This window comes from Penicillium vulpinum, assembly GCF_028829585.1.
Source record: "Penicillium vulpinum strain IBT 29486 chromosome Unknown utg000004l_segment0_segment0, whole genome shotgun sequence".
In the NCBI taxonomy this organism is placed as follows: domain Eukaryota; kingdom Fungi; phylum Ascomycota; class Eurotiomycetes; order Eurotiales; family Aspergillaceae; genus Penicillium; species Penicillium vulpinum.
In genome coordinates, this window is record NW_026643244.1 from 5,793,071 (window position 1) to 5,807,881 (window position 14,811).

The 14,811-nt window shown below is 48.3% G+C and overlaps 7 protein-coding genes across 7 annotated transcripts; 4 read left to right on the forward strand and 3 right to left on the reverse strand.

The window, feature by feature from the left end:
• Positions 1-317: 317 nt before the first annotated feature.
• On the reverse strand, positions 318-1,954 carry N7479_010666 (threonine aspartase 1; the record flags this gene model as incomplete). Its single annotated transcript, XM_057258357.1, has 5 exons — positions 318-425; positions 479-588; positions 656-1,531; positions 1,588-1,787; positions 1,848-1,954. Coding segments are annotated over 5 exons (1,401 nt in total), but the record flags the coding sequence as incomplete, so codon positions are not given.
• Positions 1,955-2,316: 362 nt separating this feature from the next.
• N7479_010667 (uncharacterized protein) lies at positions 2,317-2,826 on the forward strand (the record flags this gene model as incomplete). Its single annotated transcript, XM_057258358.1, has 2 exons — positions 2,317-2,379; positions 2,665-2,826. Coding segments are annotated over 2 exons (225 nt in total), but the record flags the coding sequence as incomplete, so codon positions are not given.
• A 101-nt stretch (positions 2,827-2,927) lies between these two features.
• On the forward strand, positions 2,928-4,442 carry N7479_010668 (actin-related protein 3; the record flags this gene model as incomplete). The annotated part of the gene is made up of 4 exons (XM_057258359.1): positions 2,928-2,962; positions 3,024-3,046; positions 3,120-3,472; positions 3,543-4,442. 4 exons carry the CDS (start codon positions 2,928-2,930, stop codon positions 4,440-4,442), a joined length of 1,311 nt encoding a protein of 436 aa, XP_057105817.1.
• A 1,251-nt stretch (positions 4,443-5,693) lies between these two features.
• On the forward strand, positions 5,694-7,400 carry N7479_010669 (tetratricopeptide repeat protein; the record flags this gene model as incomplete). Its single annotated transcript, XM_057258360.1, has 1 exon — positions 5,694-7,400. One exon carries the CDS (start codon positions 5,694-5,696, stop codon positions 7,398-7,400), a length of 1,707 nt encoding a protein of 568 aa, XP_057105818.1.
• Positions 7,401-7,972: 572 nt separating this feature from the next.
• N7479_010670 (tRNA (uracil(54)-C(5))-methyltransferase) lies at positions 7,973-9,577 on the reverse strand (the record flags this gene model as incomplete). The annotated part of the gene is made up of 1 exon (XM_057258361.1): positions 7,973-9,577. One exon carries the CDS (start codon positions 9,575-9,577, stop codon positions 7,973-7,975), a length of 1,605 nt encoding a protein of 534 aa, XP_057105819.1.
• Positions 9,578-9,969: 392 nt separating this feature from the next.
• N7479_010671 (mitochondrial 37S ribosomal protein uS5m) lies at positions 9,970-11,235 on the forward strand (the record flags this gene model as incomplete). Its single annotated transcript, XM_057258362.1, has 2 exons — positions 9,970-10,963; positions 11,018-11,235. 2 exons carry the CDS (start codon positions 9,970-9,972, stop codon positions 11,233-11,235), a joined length of 1,212 nt encoding a protein of 403 aa, XP_057105820.1.
• Positions 11,236-11,556: 321 nt separating this feature from the next.
• Positions 11,557-12,191, reverse strand: N7479_010672 (DASH complex subunit DAD3 family protein; the record flags this gene model as incomplete). Its single annotated transcript, XM_057258363.1, has 2 exons — positions 11,557-11,808; positions 11,964-12,191. 2 exons carry the CDS (start codon positions 12,189-12,191, stop codon positions 11,557-11,559), a joined length of 480 nt encoding a protein of 159 aa, XP_057105821.1.
• Between the last annotated feature and the right edge of the window lie 2,620 nt (positions 12,192-14,811).

Genomic DNA, 14,811 nt, shown 5'->3' on the forward strand with positions numbered 1-14,811 from the left:
CAATCGCTCGTCTTGTCATCTTGTCACCATGCAGGTGCGACATATGTGCCGCAAGGCTGGGAAAAGCAGCGGGAAATTGGGCATACCAGCGCAGAAAACGCAAAGGCGAGGGGACAACAGAAGTAGATACAAATGGTTATGGGTGAAACCCATCTCAACCACTGATGAGTATCGAAAGACCAGACGTCGGTGGAGCAAAAAAGGCTTCGCTGCAACATAGTTGTGGCTATCATCCAGGGTGCAATGCAATTCTGATTAAACCATCCGTGTCAGCACTCATAACTTCAAGTATCTTCAACTTGATGACCAAACTTACAATGACTTGGAAACTTGATTCGGCAACCTCCCTGGGCAATGGTTCCACGCGAGCCTCGCGACATTAGACAAGATGGTCTTTTTGCATTACTGGACATAGATGCAATGGCCTGTGAGATATATTTAGCAACGAATCCTTCATAGCGACTAATGAAAAACTCACGAAAGAGTCGGTATTGTGAGCAAAGTAGAGTTCAATACCAGAATTATTTTTCTTCACAATGAGCACGCCGAGGGCTCCAAAGAGAATGCTGTTACTCACAGCAGTGTGTTCTAACAGACAAAAGCAAACAAATATTAGTGTTCGGGAAGCTTCAGCAGTGAAAAGCAGAGAACATACCATTAAACTCCCTTTTCATCCATCCTGTGAGAGCTTCTTCCTCCATGACCTGGGTAAAAACACCGTTGTCGCCCATCTTCTGACTGTAATACATCCTTTGCGCGCATGTACTTGCCGCTAGTGTTGAGGCGATGAGCTCTCCAGTCCCAGATGTAACGACTGCGCATGTGGTTCCATCTGGATCAGTCGGGTCTTGTGGAATAACATGGGTGCCAATGCCAATTAGGGCCGCAGGTCCGATTCGACCTCGGTGCTTCATGCCAATGCCCCCCGAAGAAGATCCTGCTGCAATATTTCCATACTTGTCAATGGCAATCGCGCCAACAGTGTCTGTGATCGAGTCCTCCCCATCTTGTTCGATTTCGGCAGCATCGGGGCTACCATCTCGAAAGGAGGTCAGAGATGAGACAGGCTGCACGGGTAGATGTGACTTCGTGAGCTTGGCCTTTTTCTGAGTTTGATTCTCCAGTGATGCTACCGGGCGCCCCTTCACATCGGCAAAAAGGCTTGGATCGGGCAGAGTTCTTATTTCCTCGTCCGCTACATTGCAGGCAGGATGAGCTCCAGCTTCAGAACCATGCTCGAGACGTTCAATGCGAATGTCGAGGGGAGTTATGGGCCGGCGAACCCAGGGATCCATCTCTTCGCCGCGGGTCTCATGTTCATAATCATTGACTTCTGAAGCCCATACCTGATAGCGTTCCAGAGCGACGGGCGATATCAAGGCTTCCTCCGGCATAATCACTATGCCATGCTCCCATGCAAAGTCCTTGGCACCTTCTCCAACCAAGAAGTTCGGGGGCACTCTTGACATGCCCATCTGCACATTTGACTTGTCATAAATCTTCCGAGCAAGCATGATTGGATTCCTAATGTCTAGCAGACACATATGTTAGACAAGACTTTCCGAGACAGAGACACACCAAACTTACTGGGCACAGCTCCAACCGCTCCACTTAAGCCGTGATGATCGACAATCGAGGCATCGCCTTCGACCACACCTTTTGCGTTTAAGTTGCTCCCAAACCCTGCATTTGTAATCGGATTATCTTCAAGCACCATCAGAGCTGCTTCAACGGCATCAACGGCGGTGCCACCACCCTTCAAGAATGCCATGGCCTTGAGCGCAGCGCTAGTTCAATTCACCTGTTAGACTGCGTAACCATCAAAGACATGAAATACTAAGACTAACACTTCACAGGCCTTCAAATGCTTGTGCTCATTCTCGTGGCTGTGGAAGCCCGCTCCGGCATGAATGAAGATGGCACAAACGCCCTCGTTCCCGGTCGTTTGCGACATGGTAAGAGTGATGAGACAAGTGCGGTTTCGGGATCTACCACAGGATTGTGCACGATTGATCGAGGTATCACGTCTCAGATACCGATATAAGAAAATTGTCGCCGATTGGGTCCGAATATCAAAGATGATCTATCGAATCAGGTACGTCGAAAACTTGCAATTTGCCACGGGATCAGGTTAAAGGGAAGATATGGATACAACGCGTGAACTGGCAAATCTTGGACGCGTCGGTGATGGGCTCGCCGATTGTTGATTGCAATGCGGTAGCTCTTTGTGGGCTCTGCACTTCAAACTGAACGATGGAACGCCTGGATTTTTGAGCTAAAGGACCACTGGAAACCAATGCTCTAAAGCGATGGCAGATTTGGGCACGGAAAGTGAAGCGAGAGGAGACAAGAGCCTACGGCAAGACCATCCGTGCTGAGGTGAGAGATGAATACAGAGAACGAAGGGCAGCACTATACATGCCCCACCCACCAGAAATGATACTGTTGGAAGAATAAAAGAAGAATGAGGAAGAATGAGAAGCGTCTTAGGGATTGAGGATGTGCGAGTGGACAGTCAAAAAAGATTGTAAATTTATGGGAGCTCTCATAGCACTGGTCGTTCTTGCCATTTTGGTCAAGTTTCACTTTTCAGTTGAAATTAGGCAGTGAAATATGCATCAGCTAAGCGGCATACCTTCAGTGGTCGCTCGCTTTCTTATGTAGAAACCTAAGGATCTTGATACCAGCCGGCTTGATACTTCCCGGCACATGATGTTGACGTGTGACCCCTTAGGTAATCGGACCTCCGGGCACTGCATCTCCCCCCGCCTTGTCTGCCTGTCCTCTTGGTCTCTTGAAGTTAGGGCGATTTCGGCTACCAATTGAGATTCAGCCGATTCTCTCGTCATTACCTTGTTCTATACATCGCGTACGCTTCTTTCAACTCCTCACCGCATCGTGATCGTGCCCAGACACAACCACCCGCCATGGCGTCCCAAACCCCAGCCGTTGTCATGGACAAGTAAGTTCACAGCTGCAAGCATCAAATTAATATCGGGTGCTGACTCTATACTCCTCCCTAGCGGAACTGGCTATTCCAAGCTTGGTATGTGCTATCTGTAGTGTTTAGGGAGCTTGCGATTACAGATTAGGCTGACATGCTACCTCTACTATTCCAGGTTTCGCCGGTAACGACTCCCCCTCATTTGTGTTTCCGACCGCAATTGCAACCAGAGCTGCTGGAAGTGCTGGAAGCTCTGGGGGCCGGCCCCCAGTCGCAAACAAGCCCTCGTTCTTAGGCACTGGCAGTGGTAGCTCCAACCTGTCTGCGAAGCGTGGCACGGAAGACCTGGATTTCTTTATTGGCGATGAAGCGCTGGCTGCAGGCAATGGCCCAGGATATGGCGTCAACTACCCGATCCGACACGGACAGATTGAGAACTGGGACCACATGGAACGATTCTGGTCGAACTCGATCTTCAAATATCTGCGTGTGGAGCCCGAGGACCACTACTTCCTACTCACCGAACCTGTAAGTCGACTGTGCATGCTGGCAGTGAGCTGTGTTTAACAGGATGAGACCTGACGTTTATGGATTATAGCCTCTGAACCCTCCCGAGAACCGCGAGAACACCGCTGAAATCATGTTCGAGTCGTTCAACTGCGCCGGTCTTTACATTGCTGTGCAAGCAGTTCTTGCCCTTGCTGCTTCGTGGACATCCTCCAAGGTGACAGACCGCTCCCTGACCGGAACGGTCATCGACTCGGGTGAAGGTGTTACTCACGTTATCCCCGTCGCCGAAGGCTACGTCATCGGGTCCTCTATCAAGAGCATCCCGATTGCCGGCCGAGACATCACATATTTCGTGCAGAGCTTGCTGCGTGACCGTGGAGAACCCGACAGCAGCTTGAAGACAGCAGAGAAAGTGAAGGAGGAGTACTGCTACGTCAGCCCCGATATTGTCAAGGAGTTCGCACGTTACGACCGCGAACCAGATCGCTTCCTGAAGCACACCGTCACTGCGCCGAACGGGCGGAGTATAAACATCGACATTGGATACGAACGTTTCCTCGCCCCGGAGATCTTCTTCAACCCCGAAATCTATTCCTCCGACTTCCTCACCCCGCTCCCCAATGTTGTTGACGGCGTCATCCAGTCCTCCCCCATCGATGTCCGGAGAGGTCTCTATAAGAACATTGTGCTCTCTGGTGGTTCTACTCTGTACAAGGACTTTGGCCGTCGTCTACAGCGTGACATTCGTCACTTGGTGGATGCACGAATCCGTGCCTCCGAGGCTCGTAGCGGTGGCGCACGGAGCGGTGGTCTCGATGTCGCTGTTGTCACCCACAAGCGTCAGCGCCACGGTCCCTGGTTCGGAGGTAGTCTGCTGGGCCAGACGCCTGAGTTCCGGAGCTACTGCCACACTAAGGCGGAGTATGACGAGATAGGCCCCAGCATTGTGCGGCGGTTCGCGCTGCTTGGTGGCCCGGGAAGCTCGTAGATAGAAAATGTGTGAACCTTATCATTAGATACTTGTCAATCGATGTAGCTCAGCCTTTTGTTCATAGTTTGTTTTATCTCTTTTCTTTCTCCGTCCGGTGGTGCTCTCTATTTTCTTTTTACCCAAGCTTGGCGCCTAATACAAGTTAGGAGATGGTAAAGATGGTTTATTCCTATCTAGCTTGGACTAGCTAATTGTGCTAAGTGACCAATACACTTCCAGTGTTGGTCGCTTAGCAAGATTGATAGCGAAATAAAAGCAAACGCTCTACATGAGCTTAATGCCGCTCCGCTTGAATGCATATTCCGTCCTAGGCTCTAGGGGCCACATGATAAAATAAAACGGGAATTATCGAGCTTCCGGGCTTAGATATAGTATTATAAAATATATTAGAATGAAAATAAGGTTAGGTAAAGAGGATTTCGTGCCATGAAAGCTACAACATTCAATGAGCACCATATATATATCTCCATGTCGAGGATAACAACAACTACCGTCAGCGGCAATTCATATCTCATTTACTACTTCAACAAAAGGTATTCTCTCACGATCAATATGGAACACATACATGCCCGGCTGGCTTCGACCAACCGTGACCCAAATACATAGTTATTCCACATCGTATAAAGATTGACAGCATTCCACGGGAAGCAACTAGACTACGCTCTTAATAAAGCTCTGGCTCACAGTTCCCAGGTGAGTAAATACCCAACCTAGGATTAAAGGGAAACTTACACCCTCGAATGACCGAGAGTATACTGCGAAGAAGAGCCATATAAGACAAAAATGCCCACCGTAATAGACCTAAAAAAGAGTCCGACCTCAAATGACCGAGAGGGAGAAATGTGCTAACAATAACCGCCTTCAGTGGAAATTTGTGGAGCATGAGCCGTATGAAGTAGATGATAATGACCATAAGTGCAAGGTGCACGCCGACAATCACTGTCTCACATGTCGTAAAGGTGTATTCTCACAAGATGCCACCTGCCTGTTCCCGGTACAAAGTACAGACAATCAAGTCAACTAGGTTACCTGCATATTCTGAATTTCACCGAATCTGTCCTTTACTCGCCGATGTACCTAATGTACAAAATACCAAAAGGGGCAAAGATTTCCATATACTACTACTCCGTATTCACCAGTTTATATTTAGAAATTCAAGTTGCACCAGCTATTCTCCGCACTTCCCAGAAAACGACCCCACCTTGGGGCTCTCGAATGTCCACAGTCGTACTTACCAACAAAATCAACATGTCGGAAGATCCATACTTTGATCTCGGCTCATATCGATTGCCCGTGAAGACAAACTCTCCAGAATGCCAGGTTTGGTTTGATCGCGGATACCGTTGGGCCCAGGGTTTCAATCATGGAGAAGCAGCCCGTTGCTTCAGGAACGCTATTGCACATGACGAAACTTGTGCTATGGCATATTGGGGTCTTTCCTATGCCATAGGACCAAACTACAACAAAGCCTGGATTCGATTTGATCGATCAGACTTACTTAACACAACCACCGAAGCCCCGCTCCTTCTTCAAAAAGCCCAAGCATGCACTACCCAAGAAGCCCCAGTAGAATTTGCTCTAATCGAGGCGCTGAAAGCTCGGTTTCCACAATCCCAAGTGATACCTGAAGATCTTGGCTCGCTGGATCGAAGCTATGGGGAGGCTATGCGTGCGGTGTATGAAAAGTTTCCGGATGATTTGGATATTTCCGCTCTGACCGCAGAAGCCTTGATGTGTCTCACTCCACGTGGTCTATGGAACCTCGATACGGGAAAGCCTACTGGCCATCATACGGTACTGGCTCGTGAGATAATAGAGAGGGCGATGACACTTCCAGGGGGCGCAGAACATCCCGCGTTATGCCATCTCTATATCCATTTAATGGAAATGTCTCCATATCCAGAAACCGCCTTGCCAGCAGCCGATCGGCTACGCTCTTTAATGCCCGAGGCATCCCATATGCTTCATATGCCGACTCACATCGATATCGCCTGTGGCGATTATCGTAGAGCCGTGGACTCGAATCACCAAGCTATGCTTGCCGATGATAAGTTCTTTGCTCGCACAGAAGGAACCCATCTCTACAAGTTATACCGGGCGCATAACATCTATGTGAAACTGTATAGTGCCTTGATTTCTGGCCGCTCCCAGGACGCGCTCTCTGCGGCACATCGTCTCCCTGGAGTACTTACCACCGAGGTGCTTTCTATTTCGAGCCCGCCAATAGCAGATTGGGCAGAGAGCTTTCTCGGTGCGATTGTTCATGTCCTAGTCCGATTTGGTCGCTGGGAGGAAATTCTACAAAATCTCCCGATACCAGAGAACAAGCAGTTGTACTGTTCTACAACAAGTATGATCTATTATGGCCGAGGTATTGCACTTGCGGTACTTGGTCGAGTTGATGAAGCAAAGCTCGAACAAACCAAGTTTGAAGAGATCAGAGCCCTCGTGCCGAGAACCCGTCTTAGTAGCCAGCCGGCTCTGGAGGTCGATGTATTGAATGTTGCATCGGCTATGCTACAAGGCGAGATCCATTACAGAGAGGGAAATTTCGAGGTTGCATTTCGCAGCTTGCGAGAGGCCGTTGCTCTGGAAGATAATCTCCCTTATTCAGACCCCCCGCCTTGGATGCAGCCAACTCGGCATGCGCTGGGCGCCTTACTTTTAGAACAAGGCCATGTCGAGGAAGCAGAGCTAGTATACCGAGAGGACCTTGGACTGAGCGACAACTTACCCAGGCGCAAAGCAAGATTGAATAATATTTGGGGACTTCATGGTCTCCATGAATGCTTGACCAAGACCGGCAAGATTGCAGAGGCAAAGATCATTGGCATCCAGAAAGAACTAGCTTTAGCGTCTGCAGATGTTCCCATTGCTGCTTCATGTTTCTGCCGTCTTTCTGCTTCGCAGGCAACAAATGATCCCCAACCCTCCAAATCGAAATGCTGCGCCTGAAAGTCTCGGAAAAATCGGGGGTTGATACATGTTGCTGTGTAGCGCAATTCTAGTTTTTTTCTTCTTCTTTTTTTTTTGGAAGTAATACGACAACTAGCCGATGTTTGTCACTTGGCCTCATTCAAAGTGGCATCAAGCCTATGTAGTCGCATGTCAGGACATGGAAGTGGTAACTTACCACTGGGGACTGACCAGTTGCATTGGATCCAATATCTCTTTATGTACCTTTTTTATACAAAGTCATTCAGATTTGTAACTCTGTTGTTATAACCATCGAGAATCGGTGTATTCCACCCGAGCATGTTTCATCTTACCCTGAATCGCACGGTATTTTCCTTTGTCTCTCTCCGATCTAGACTCAGAGCATATTTACAACACAGAGCAAATTAAGTCTATAGCCTGAAGATCATTAAACAAAATAGAAAATGAAAATGTATTAAACAGCGTACATATCCACAATCGCCATCATGCTTTTTTGGACTTCCCTCCCAAAACGCCACGAATTATGCAATATCAGACAAATATATAGCCCCCAAAGGCTCAATACTATTACTTTTCAGACATCCCATCACTCAAACAGTCTCGGTTTGAGGGAAAGAGGTGCGGTTCAAAATAGCGACACCCTCTACATGACCGGTCTGAGGGAAGAAATCAAAGCCACGGACACTCTCAATCTCATAGCGGACATTCTGCTTCTCATCACCCTGCACCATGACAGCAACGTCGCGAGCCTGGGTATGGACGTTACAGCTGACATAGACAACACGACGTGGCTTGAAATCAAGCATCTGGCGCAGGAAGTCTTCTGAACAACCCTTGCGAGGTGGGTCAATAACCAGCAATGTCTGATCTGATGGGTATGGGACATCCTTGAAGAGAGTGGCGGCATCGGCAGCGGCGAAGCCTGTGTTGGGGAGATTGTTTGCACGTGCGTTCTCGCGTGCCGAAACAATGGAATCACCTCCAATATCGACACCGAGACTGGACTTAAACAATGGGGAGAGGGTAATTGTGAACAGGCCCGAGCCGGAATACGCATCCAGAAGGTATTTGATTGGCTTTGCGTCCTGATCGTTGCCTGCGGGGATGGCTTGCGAGCGGATGTACTCTGTGAAGCCGGACAAAATGGAGTTGTTGTTTTGGAAGAAAGCACCTGCTTTGTTGCTAAAGATATAATCATCAACGTACTCGAAGGACGTGGCGTTGTTGTCTGTGATGCAGCGCTTTTCTTCGATATAATTTTCGCGCTCAATGCGGATCACATCGCCGGTATCTGCGTTGGGAGTGGCGGCAATCCCGCCGACAGTGGGAGCCTCTCCTTCGGGGGTAGGCGCAGCATCTTTGGGGATTCGTGCGGTAGACTCCCGCATCAGGAGAGTGGCACCTCGCTTGTAAGAACGGATGTTCTCCGCAACTCGTTTCCTCTCACTGGTGAGTCCGCGACGCACAATATCTGTCCCCAGGGGACAATCTTCAATGTCCATATCCAGTCGTCGGTTCTTGTATGTGAATCCAATCGGGGGGACCTTCGGTTCGTCGCCGTCTTGCTTGGAGCCTTTGCCGCAGCCACCATTTGCGAAATGCGGTGTGAGTTTTGTGCGATATCCATATTGCATTGGCGAAGCAAAGGTTTCTCCGACGGTAGGAACAAGCTCAGGGATCAACCCAGAGAAATTGGCATAGGCTTTCTCCACGATGCGCCGTTTGTGAGCAAGCTGATCCTCGTAGGACATCATCTGAAGCTGACACCCAGAACACTCGCCGAAGTATTTGCACCCAATCAGCGCATCGTTTCTCTGAGGACCCGGTTCAATCACTTTGACAAAATCAGTCAAACTGTATGACAATGACTCGAAATGCTTGACCAATTTGACCCGCACGGTGTCTCCAGGGACTGTGAACGGAACAACATAGACATATTTGCCATTTTCGGCGAGCGCTAGACCGTCGCCTGTTGAGGAAAGCTCAACAATCTTCACATCAATCTCGGTGAACTTCTCGGGAAGGGACAGAGGCGTGCTGTCACCGTTGATTTCATCCTGCTCGGTTTCGTTGCGTTTGATAAGGTTGTTGATATCGCAAAGCAGGACCTCGTCATGTCCACTGCTCTTGTTATTCTTGTCAACTCTCGCCTTCTTGCGCTTGCCGTCAAAGTGTTTCTTGGGACCGTTTTGCATTATTGCGGGGACTGGCGCATTCGTTGAACAGCGTTGGTGATAGAATTTGGAGGCTGGTCGCAATTGAAGAACTGGTAAAATCCAGGAAGACAAAGAAGGGGTCAAGCGCCAAACAGATGACCGTATTGCAAACATATAAGTTGGAAAGCGACAACGAAATAATTTCTGGAAACGAAAATCATCAAATGGGAAATTTATTAGAAACCCATCTAACGCGTCGCTGATTGGTTGCAGACTGACCGCCCGCAAGAAAGAATTCATCCCGACGCTTCACCTCCGACTGGCCTCTTTTGCCTTTGCGTCCTCCAATTGTCTCCGCATTTCGCGTGTTTCTTTATTTTTAAAGCTCTCAACCGGCCTACCTTGGCTGGGGAGCCCATTACACCGCCATTATGAACATCACACGGCCAGCACGATGCCTTTTATGCAGCTTCACCCGTGCTGCCACCCCAAGCACGCGAGTGCCTCGACGCCAATTCCATCCTACTCCCGCCTCTCTCTCAAACCGGAAACCCAAGTTCCCCAACATCAAGGCTCCTCGGGTGGAGGAATGCAAGCCTTACACGGAAGAGCAGAAGGCTGAACTCGCCAAGGAGTACTCGGAGGCACAGATGGCCGCCATCGAAGCCGGCGAAGCTGCTATCGACCCTAAGGATCTGGCAGAGCAGATGAGCGAACGCAGTGATCCCATGGCATTCAAATACATTGACGACTTTTCGGTGATTGAGCCCGGTATTGATCGACACCAGCGCGCCCCGGAGTCGAACTCGGATTACAATTTCAAGCTGAAGAGCGAGGACGATTTCGTTAATGACTTCGGAAAGTTCTTCGCCGAGATGCCTGATAATGCCACAGGTGCAGACTTCGTTCGGTTCGCGGACAGCCTGCGCGTCACCCTCGGCAAGGAGGAAAGCGAGCTGGCCCCACACAGCGCACTTGTTCCGGATCTCTTCGGACCCGGAGAGACCATCGATGAGCCCCGTGTCGAAGAGCGGAAGACAGCCGCTGAGAAGGGCGAGAAGGAGCGGTCAGCGGAGGCTGAGGAAATGACAGATGCCCTCAAGAGCTTGCTTCTGGCTACGGGCTACACGGAGAGCCAGGTCAAGGGCCTCCGCACCAAGACCCTTGTTCAACACAGTGTCACCAACCAGACCCGACTAGGAAAGGTCCGCCGTGCCTACCGTCTTTCCATTGCGGGTAATGGAAATGGTCTGCTAGGTATTGGTGAGGCCAAGTCCGATGAAGCTTCTGACGCAAAGATCCAATCGCAATACCGTGCGATCAGAAACATGCAGCCTATCCCCCGCTACGAGAACCGAACCATCTTCGGCGATGTCAAGGGTAAGGTGGGAGCCACAGAGTTGCAGCTGATGCACCGTCCACCAGGTATGTTTAGTTTCATTCCCTCCCGGTATGTTACTTTTTTGCTAATAATAATAGGTTTCGGACTCCGTGTCCAATACCTTATCTACGAGATGTGCCGCGCTGCCGGCATTCACGATCTGTCCGCCCGAGTCGGTCGCTCAAGGAACCAAATGAACACAGTCAAGGCCGCCTACGAGGCGTTCATGAGCCAGCGTAACCCAGAGCAGGTTGCTCACGCACTCGGCAGAAAGATTGTCGATGTGCGCAAGGTGTACTACGCAGGTAAGATTTAGGGCCTCCCATAGCCCCAACTTGCTGCTTCGTCCCAGCGTGTATATAATGCTTCTCTTTTCCTATATTTCTTCTTGTGTCTTTTGCATGTACTTGTATAAGTTGGTTGTTAAACATGAAGGGTCATCAATTCTCCAGTATTATGGGCTATTCATAGCATATTTGGAAAATCATATATCAACAAGGTTCTTTTGCATAAACACTATCTGATTCGCGCCAAAACGAAAATTTCCGGGTATAATACGCGAGTAAACAAAAAACAAAACAAAAACAAAGAACCATCCAACATTGAACATAACAGACGATTTTGATGCTTTCTTGCCTTATTGAAACGTCACGTCTCCCTCATATCCTCCGCCATGCTGATATTCATGGTCTTGGAAACGCCGCTCCTCGTTCTGATGTTGTTGCTGTTGCTCTTCATTTTCGTTCCAGATCTGCTGCTGCAAGACAATGCTATACACACTGGCCTTGAGCAGGGTGCATACAGTCGCAGTCTTGCGCTCAAGGAGACGGAGACCATCGAGTGGCATGGAGGCGGGGTCACCGGCGAGGTCAGCGAGTTTATCGGAGAGCTGTGCACGAGTCATTAATCAGTAACGAGCACAACCAATACGAACACTGTTAACAGCTCATATAATTCCCCATGGTACATTATTTGAACACTGTTCCTTGAAGAGATTGTCCCAAAAAGATAAGATCAAGACCAACAAGGTCTTCTCCCACGTACCTGGTTGACATTCCGCAGCAATCGAGCGTATTCTTCCAGCACTTCTTGCTCCAAATCTGAAACGAGGGGGTTATCTGATCCCAAGAGGGGATTATTCGAGTGGCCCCGGCCGTGAGAGGCGTCTGCGTCGCTCATTGATTGGGGAATTGGAGGGGTGGATGTTTCCGCGGGGTCGACCTCGGCGTACGAGTAATCGTTATCCGAACTCTCGGGCGCGAAGGCGGACATTGTAGATGATTTTAGGGTTTATTTGCTGAAAGTTGTGGATGTTGAGCTGGTAAGCTGTGAAGGATGTATTTTGGCGTTGTGTTTTCTGGGGTTCCGCTGAGACGCGTTCCTAAGCTTACGATATCTACGGTGGGTTTCATGAACTTATTTCAACGTCATTCAATAGGCCATATCTATATAGCCTTTAATGTTCTTTTCAAAAATCGCCTCAAAAACTTTCTTGATGCCTAATGGGAATATCCTAAGAACACAGTTATAAAAAACAAACGCATGTGCTATCAATAACATTCGACTCCTTCAGAATACGGTCTGACCCTATTAATACCTCGGTTGAGGTTTTTGTTTTTTTTTATTTGAAAAACTATTTTTGTCTGACCACTGGCTATAATAAGAAATCTGTCTCAGTTCCTCGATGTTGCGATTTGATACATGTTATTACGCAGCTGCTAGGCATACATATATATAGTAAGCCCACGTACTTTTTTTAAACGGAAATGTGACTTCTATTAGAAGTTTGTTTTATGAAGCTTTGGTAAGTTCCCCTAGAAAGTATCTATATAGTACATTATACATTGATTTGAGCAAAGCCTCCAGAATTCACTCCATACTACAATCATGTATATATAGGGTAGGATGCTTATCTTAAGAAATTGCATTGAACAACTCCGCACGGAGTCCAAAGCTAGCTGTCGTATTAGTCAAGCGCCAGCCACACCAGCCTCATTATTGGACAACACGTGTGGCCTTGTTTAGTTACATCCACGAATGTGTTAGCGTTGCTCTCAGACGCGGCAGCGTCTCCGCGAGTTCTACGGTGCGGAGTATCTAGGACAGAATCTCGGCAAAATCCAGCGCTCGGGGGAAGGCCTTTTTTTTTTAATAACTACCACAGGGAGAGCGCAAACTACTGTGACGGCAGATATTGTAGTGCGCTGTTCGCCCCTGTTGCCTTCCGGCCCTGACAACTGAGAAAGAAAAAGAAACCCCCTATAAAATCTTTATTGTATACTTTGTATCTAGCAGACGCCTAAAGGTGGAGAGCTCCGCCGGAGGCGCAAGCTGCATGCAGCAATTGTATAGACTGACCAACTACAAGCATTGTGAAGCCCATTGAATGATTGACTCGTTCCTGAAACACTATTGCTATATTGTATAAAGCAATGATCATCATGGCGCATCCTGCTGGTGCGTAGCGTATATTTCATATTTTGGAGACCTGAAAATAATAATACGCGGCGGGGCCCTGTCTATGTACTCCAGTCTTCAGAATCCTTTAGCCCAGCCAGCCAGCCAGCCAGCCAAGTAGTTCTGATGTGGATATCTACAGCCAATTTAATCCCAGCTACCCACCACACTGTAACGGTTTCTCTTGCAACCGTGTCGACAATCTCAGTTATCAACGATGATCCCATGACGAGAGAGGGGTTGAGTAACCGCATTGTCGACTAGGATGCAAGCCTTCTCAAATTGACTGGGACGGGCTAGTGAAGTGCTTGGGTGGGTCAATTTTGCAATTTATATTACTGCCTCAGGCTATAGTTTCTCAATCGACATTTTCGAGGTCATTTCCCTAATTGATATAGGATAGATTCACTTCGAGTCACGCAGTTGACTGCGAAAATTACAGATCCTTCAGAGATAGAATTATTATGTGTGAATGTAAAAACCCCTGTGACCTGAGAAATAATATTGTGTCTCATTCTGGATCCAGAAATCCCTATTTAGGAGTGGATATTCTTTATCGCAAACACCTTGTGGGAGTCTCCTATCCTGTACGAGTACGACAATGTAGTACCACACACTCTTTTAGGATAAGTTCCCCTGAAAAAGGTGACGCCAAGAGTCTAGAGATAGTAGTATGATTACTCCATAGAAGGTGGCACTCTCCAGAAACTTTCTTGCCCCCGCGAAACTCCCATGAGGTCTTTTCCCGCGCCGCGTCCGAGTCATGGGCCACCTGCGCCTCTACTTTATTTGGAAGCCTAAATCCATGTATCTACTCTGTATATAGATTTCCGATGTAACATCGTCGCGTCGAATAACTGATTTAAAAATGACAATTCAACTAATATCACCTTGTGTGAATTTGACACCCCTAACAACGGATTGACTCTAGTGCAGGAAATGAGTCTTGGCTTTGCGTTTTCCACAATAAAATCATGTCCCTCCAACTCCTTTCTGGGTCGTGTTATCATGATCCACAATATGAGATAATGATCGAGGATATTTAAGAAAGACACATTGCAAATGGTCAGGTGGCGACTTCGGTAGAGAGGAAGACAACGTAAATACGTAAGTGTCCTTAACTAGGAAGTTGGCAACATTAGCCAGTCGCCCCAGATGCGGGGCTTGAGCGGCAATAATAGAGGGGCAGAAAAGGCAGATCTGTTTTCGCCTCGACAGTTCGCGGACGTTTTTCTAAATTTATGGGACCTGGTCCCTTGAGCCGAAAGAATAATAAAGTTGGTCTGGGATACTACGTTTTCCTAGGGCTGGGGTGGACACGTGTCAAGGTTTTCCCAAAGAGGTTAGTTCCCTAGAGGCTTTCCACTGTTAGGCAAGGTTCCAAGATTAGGCCAAGGTTAAAGCCAAGGTCAAGCCAAGATACGTTAACCAGGAA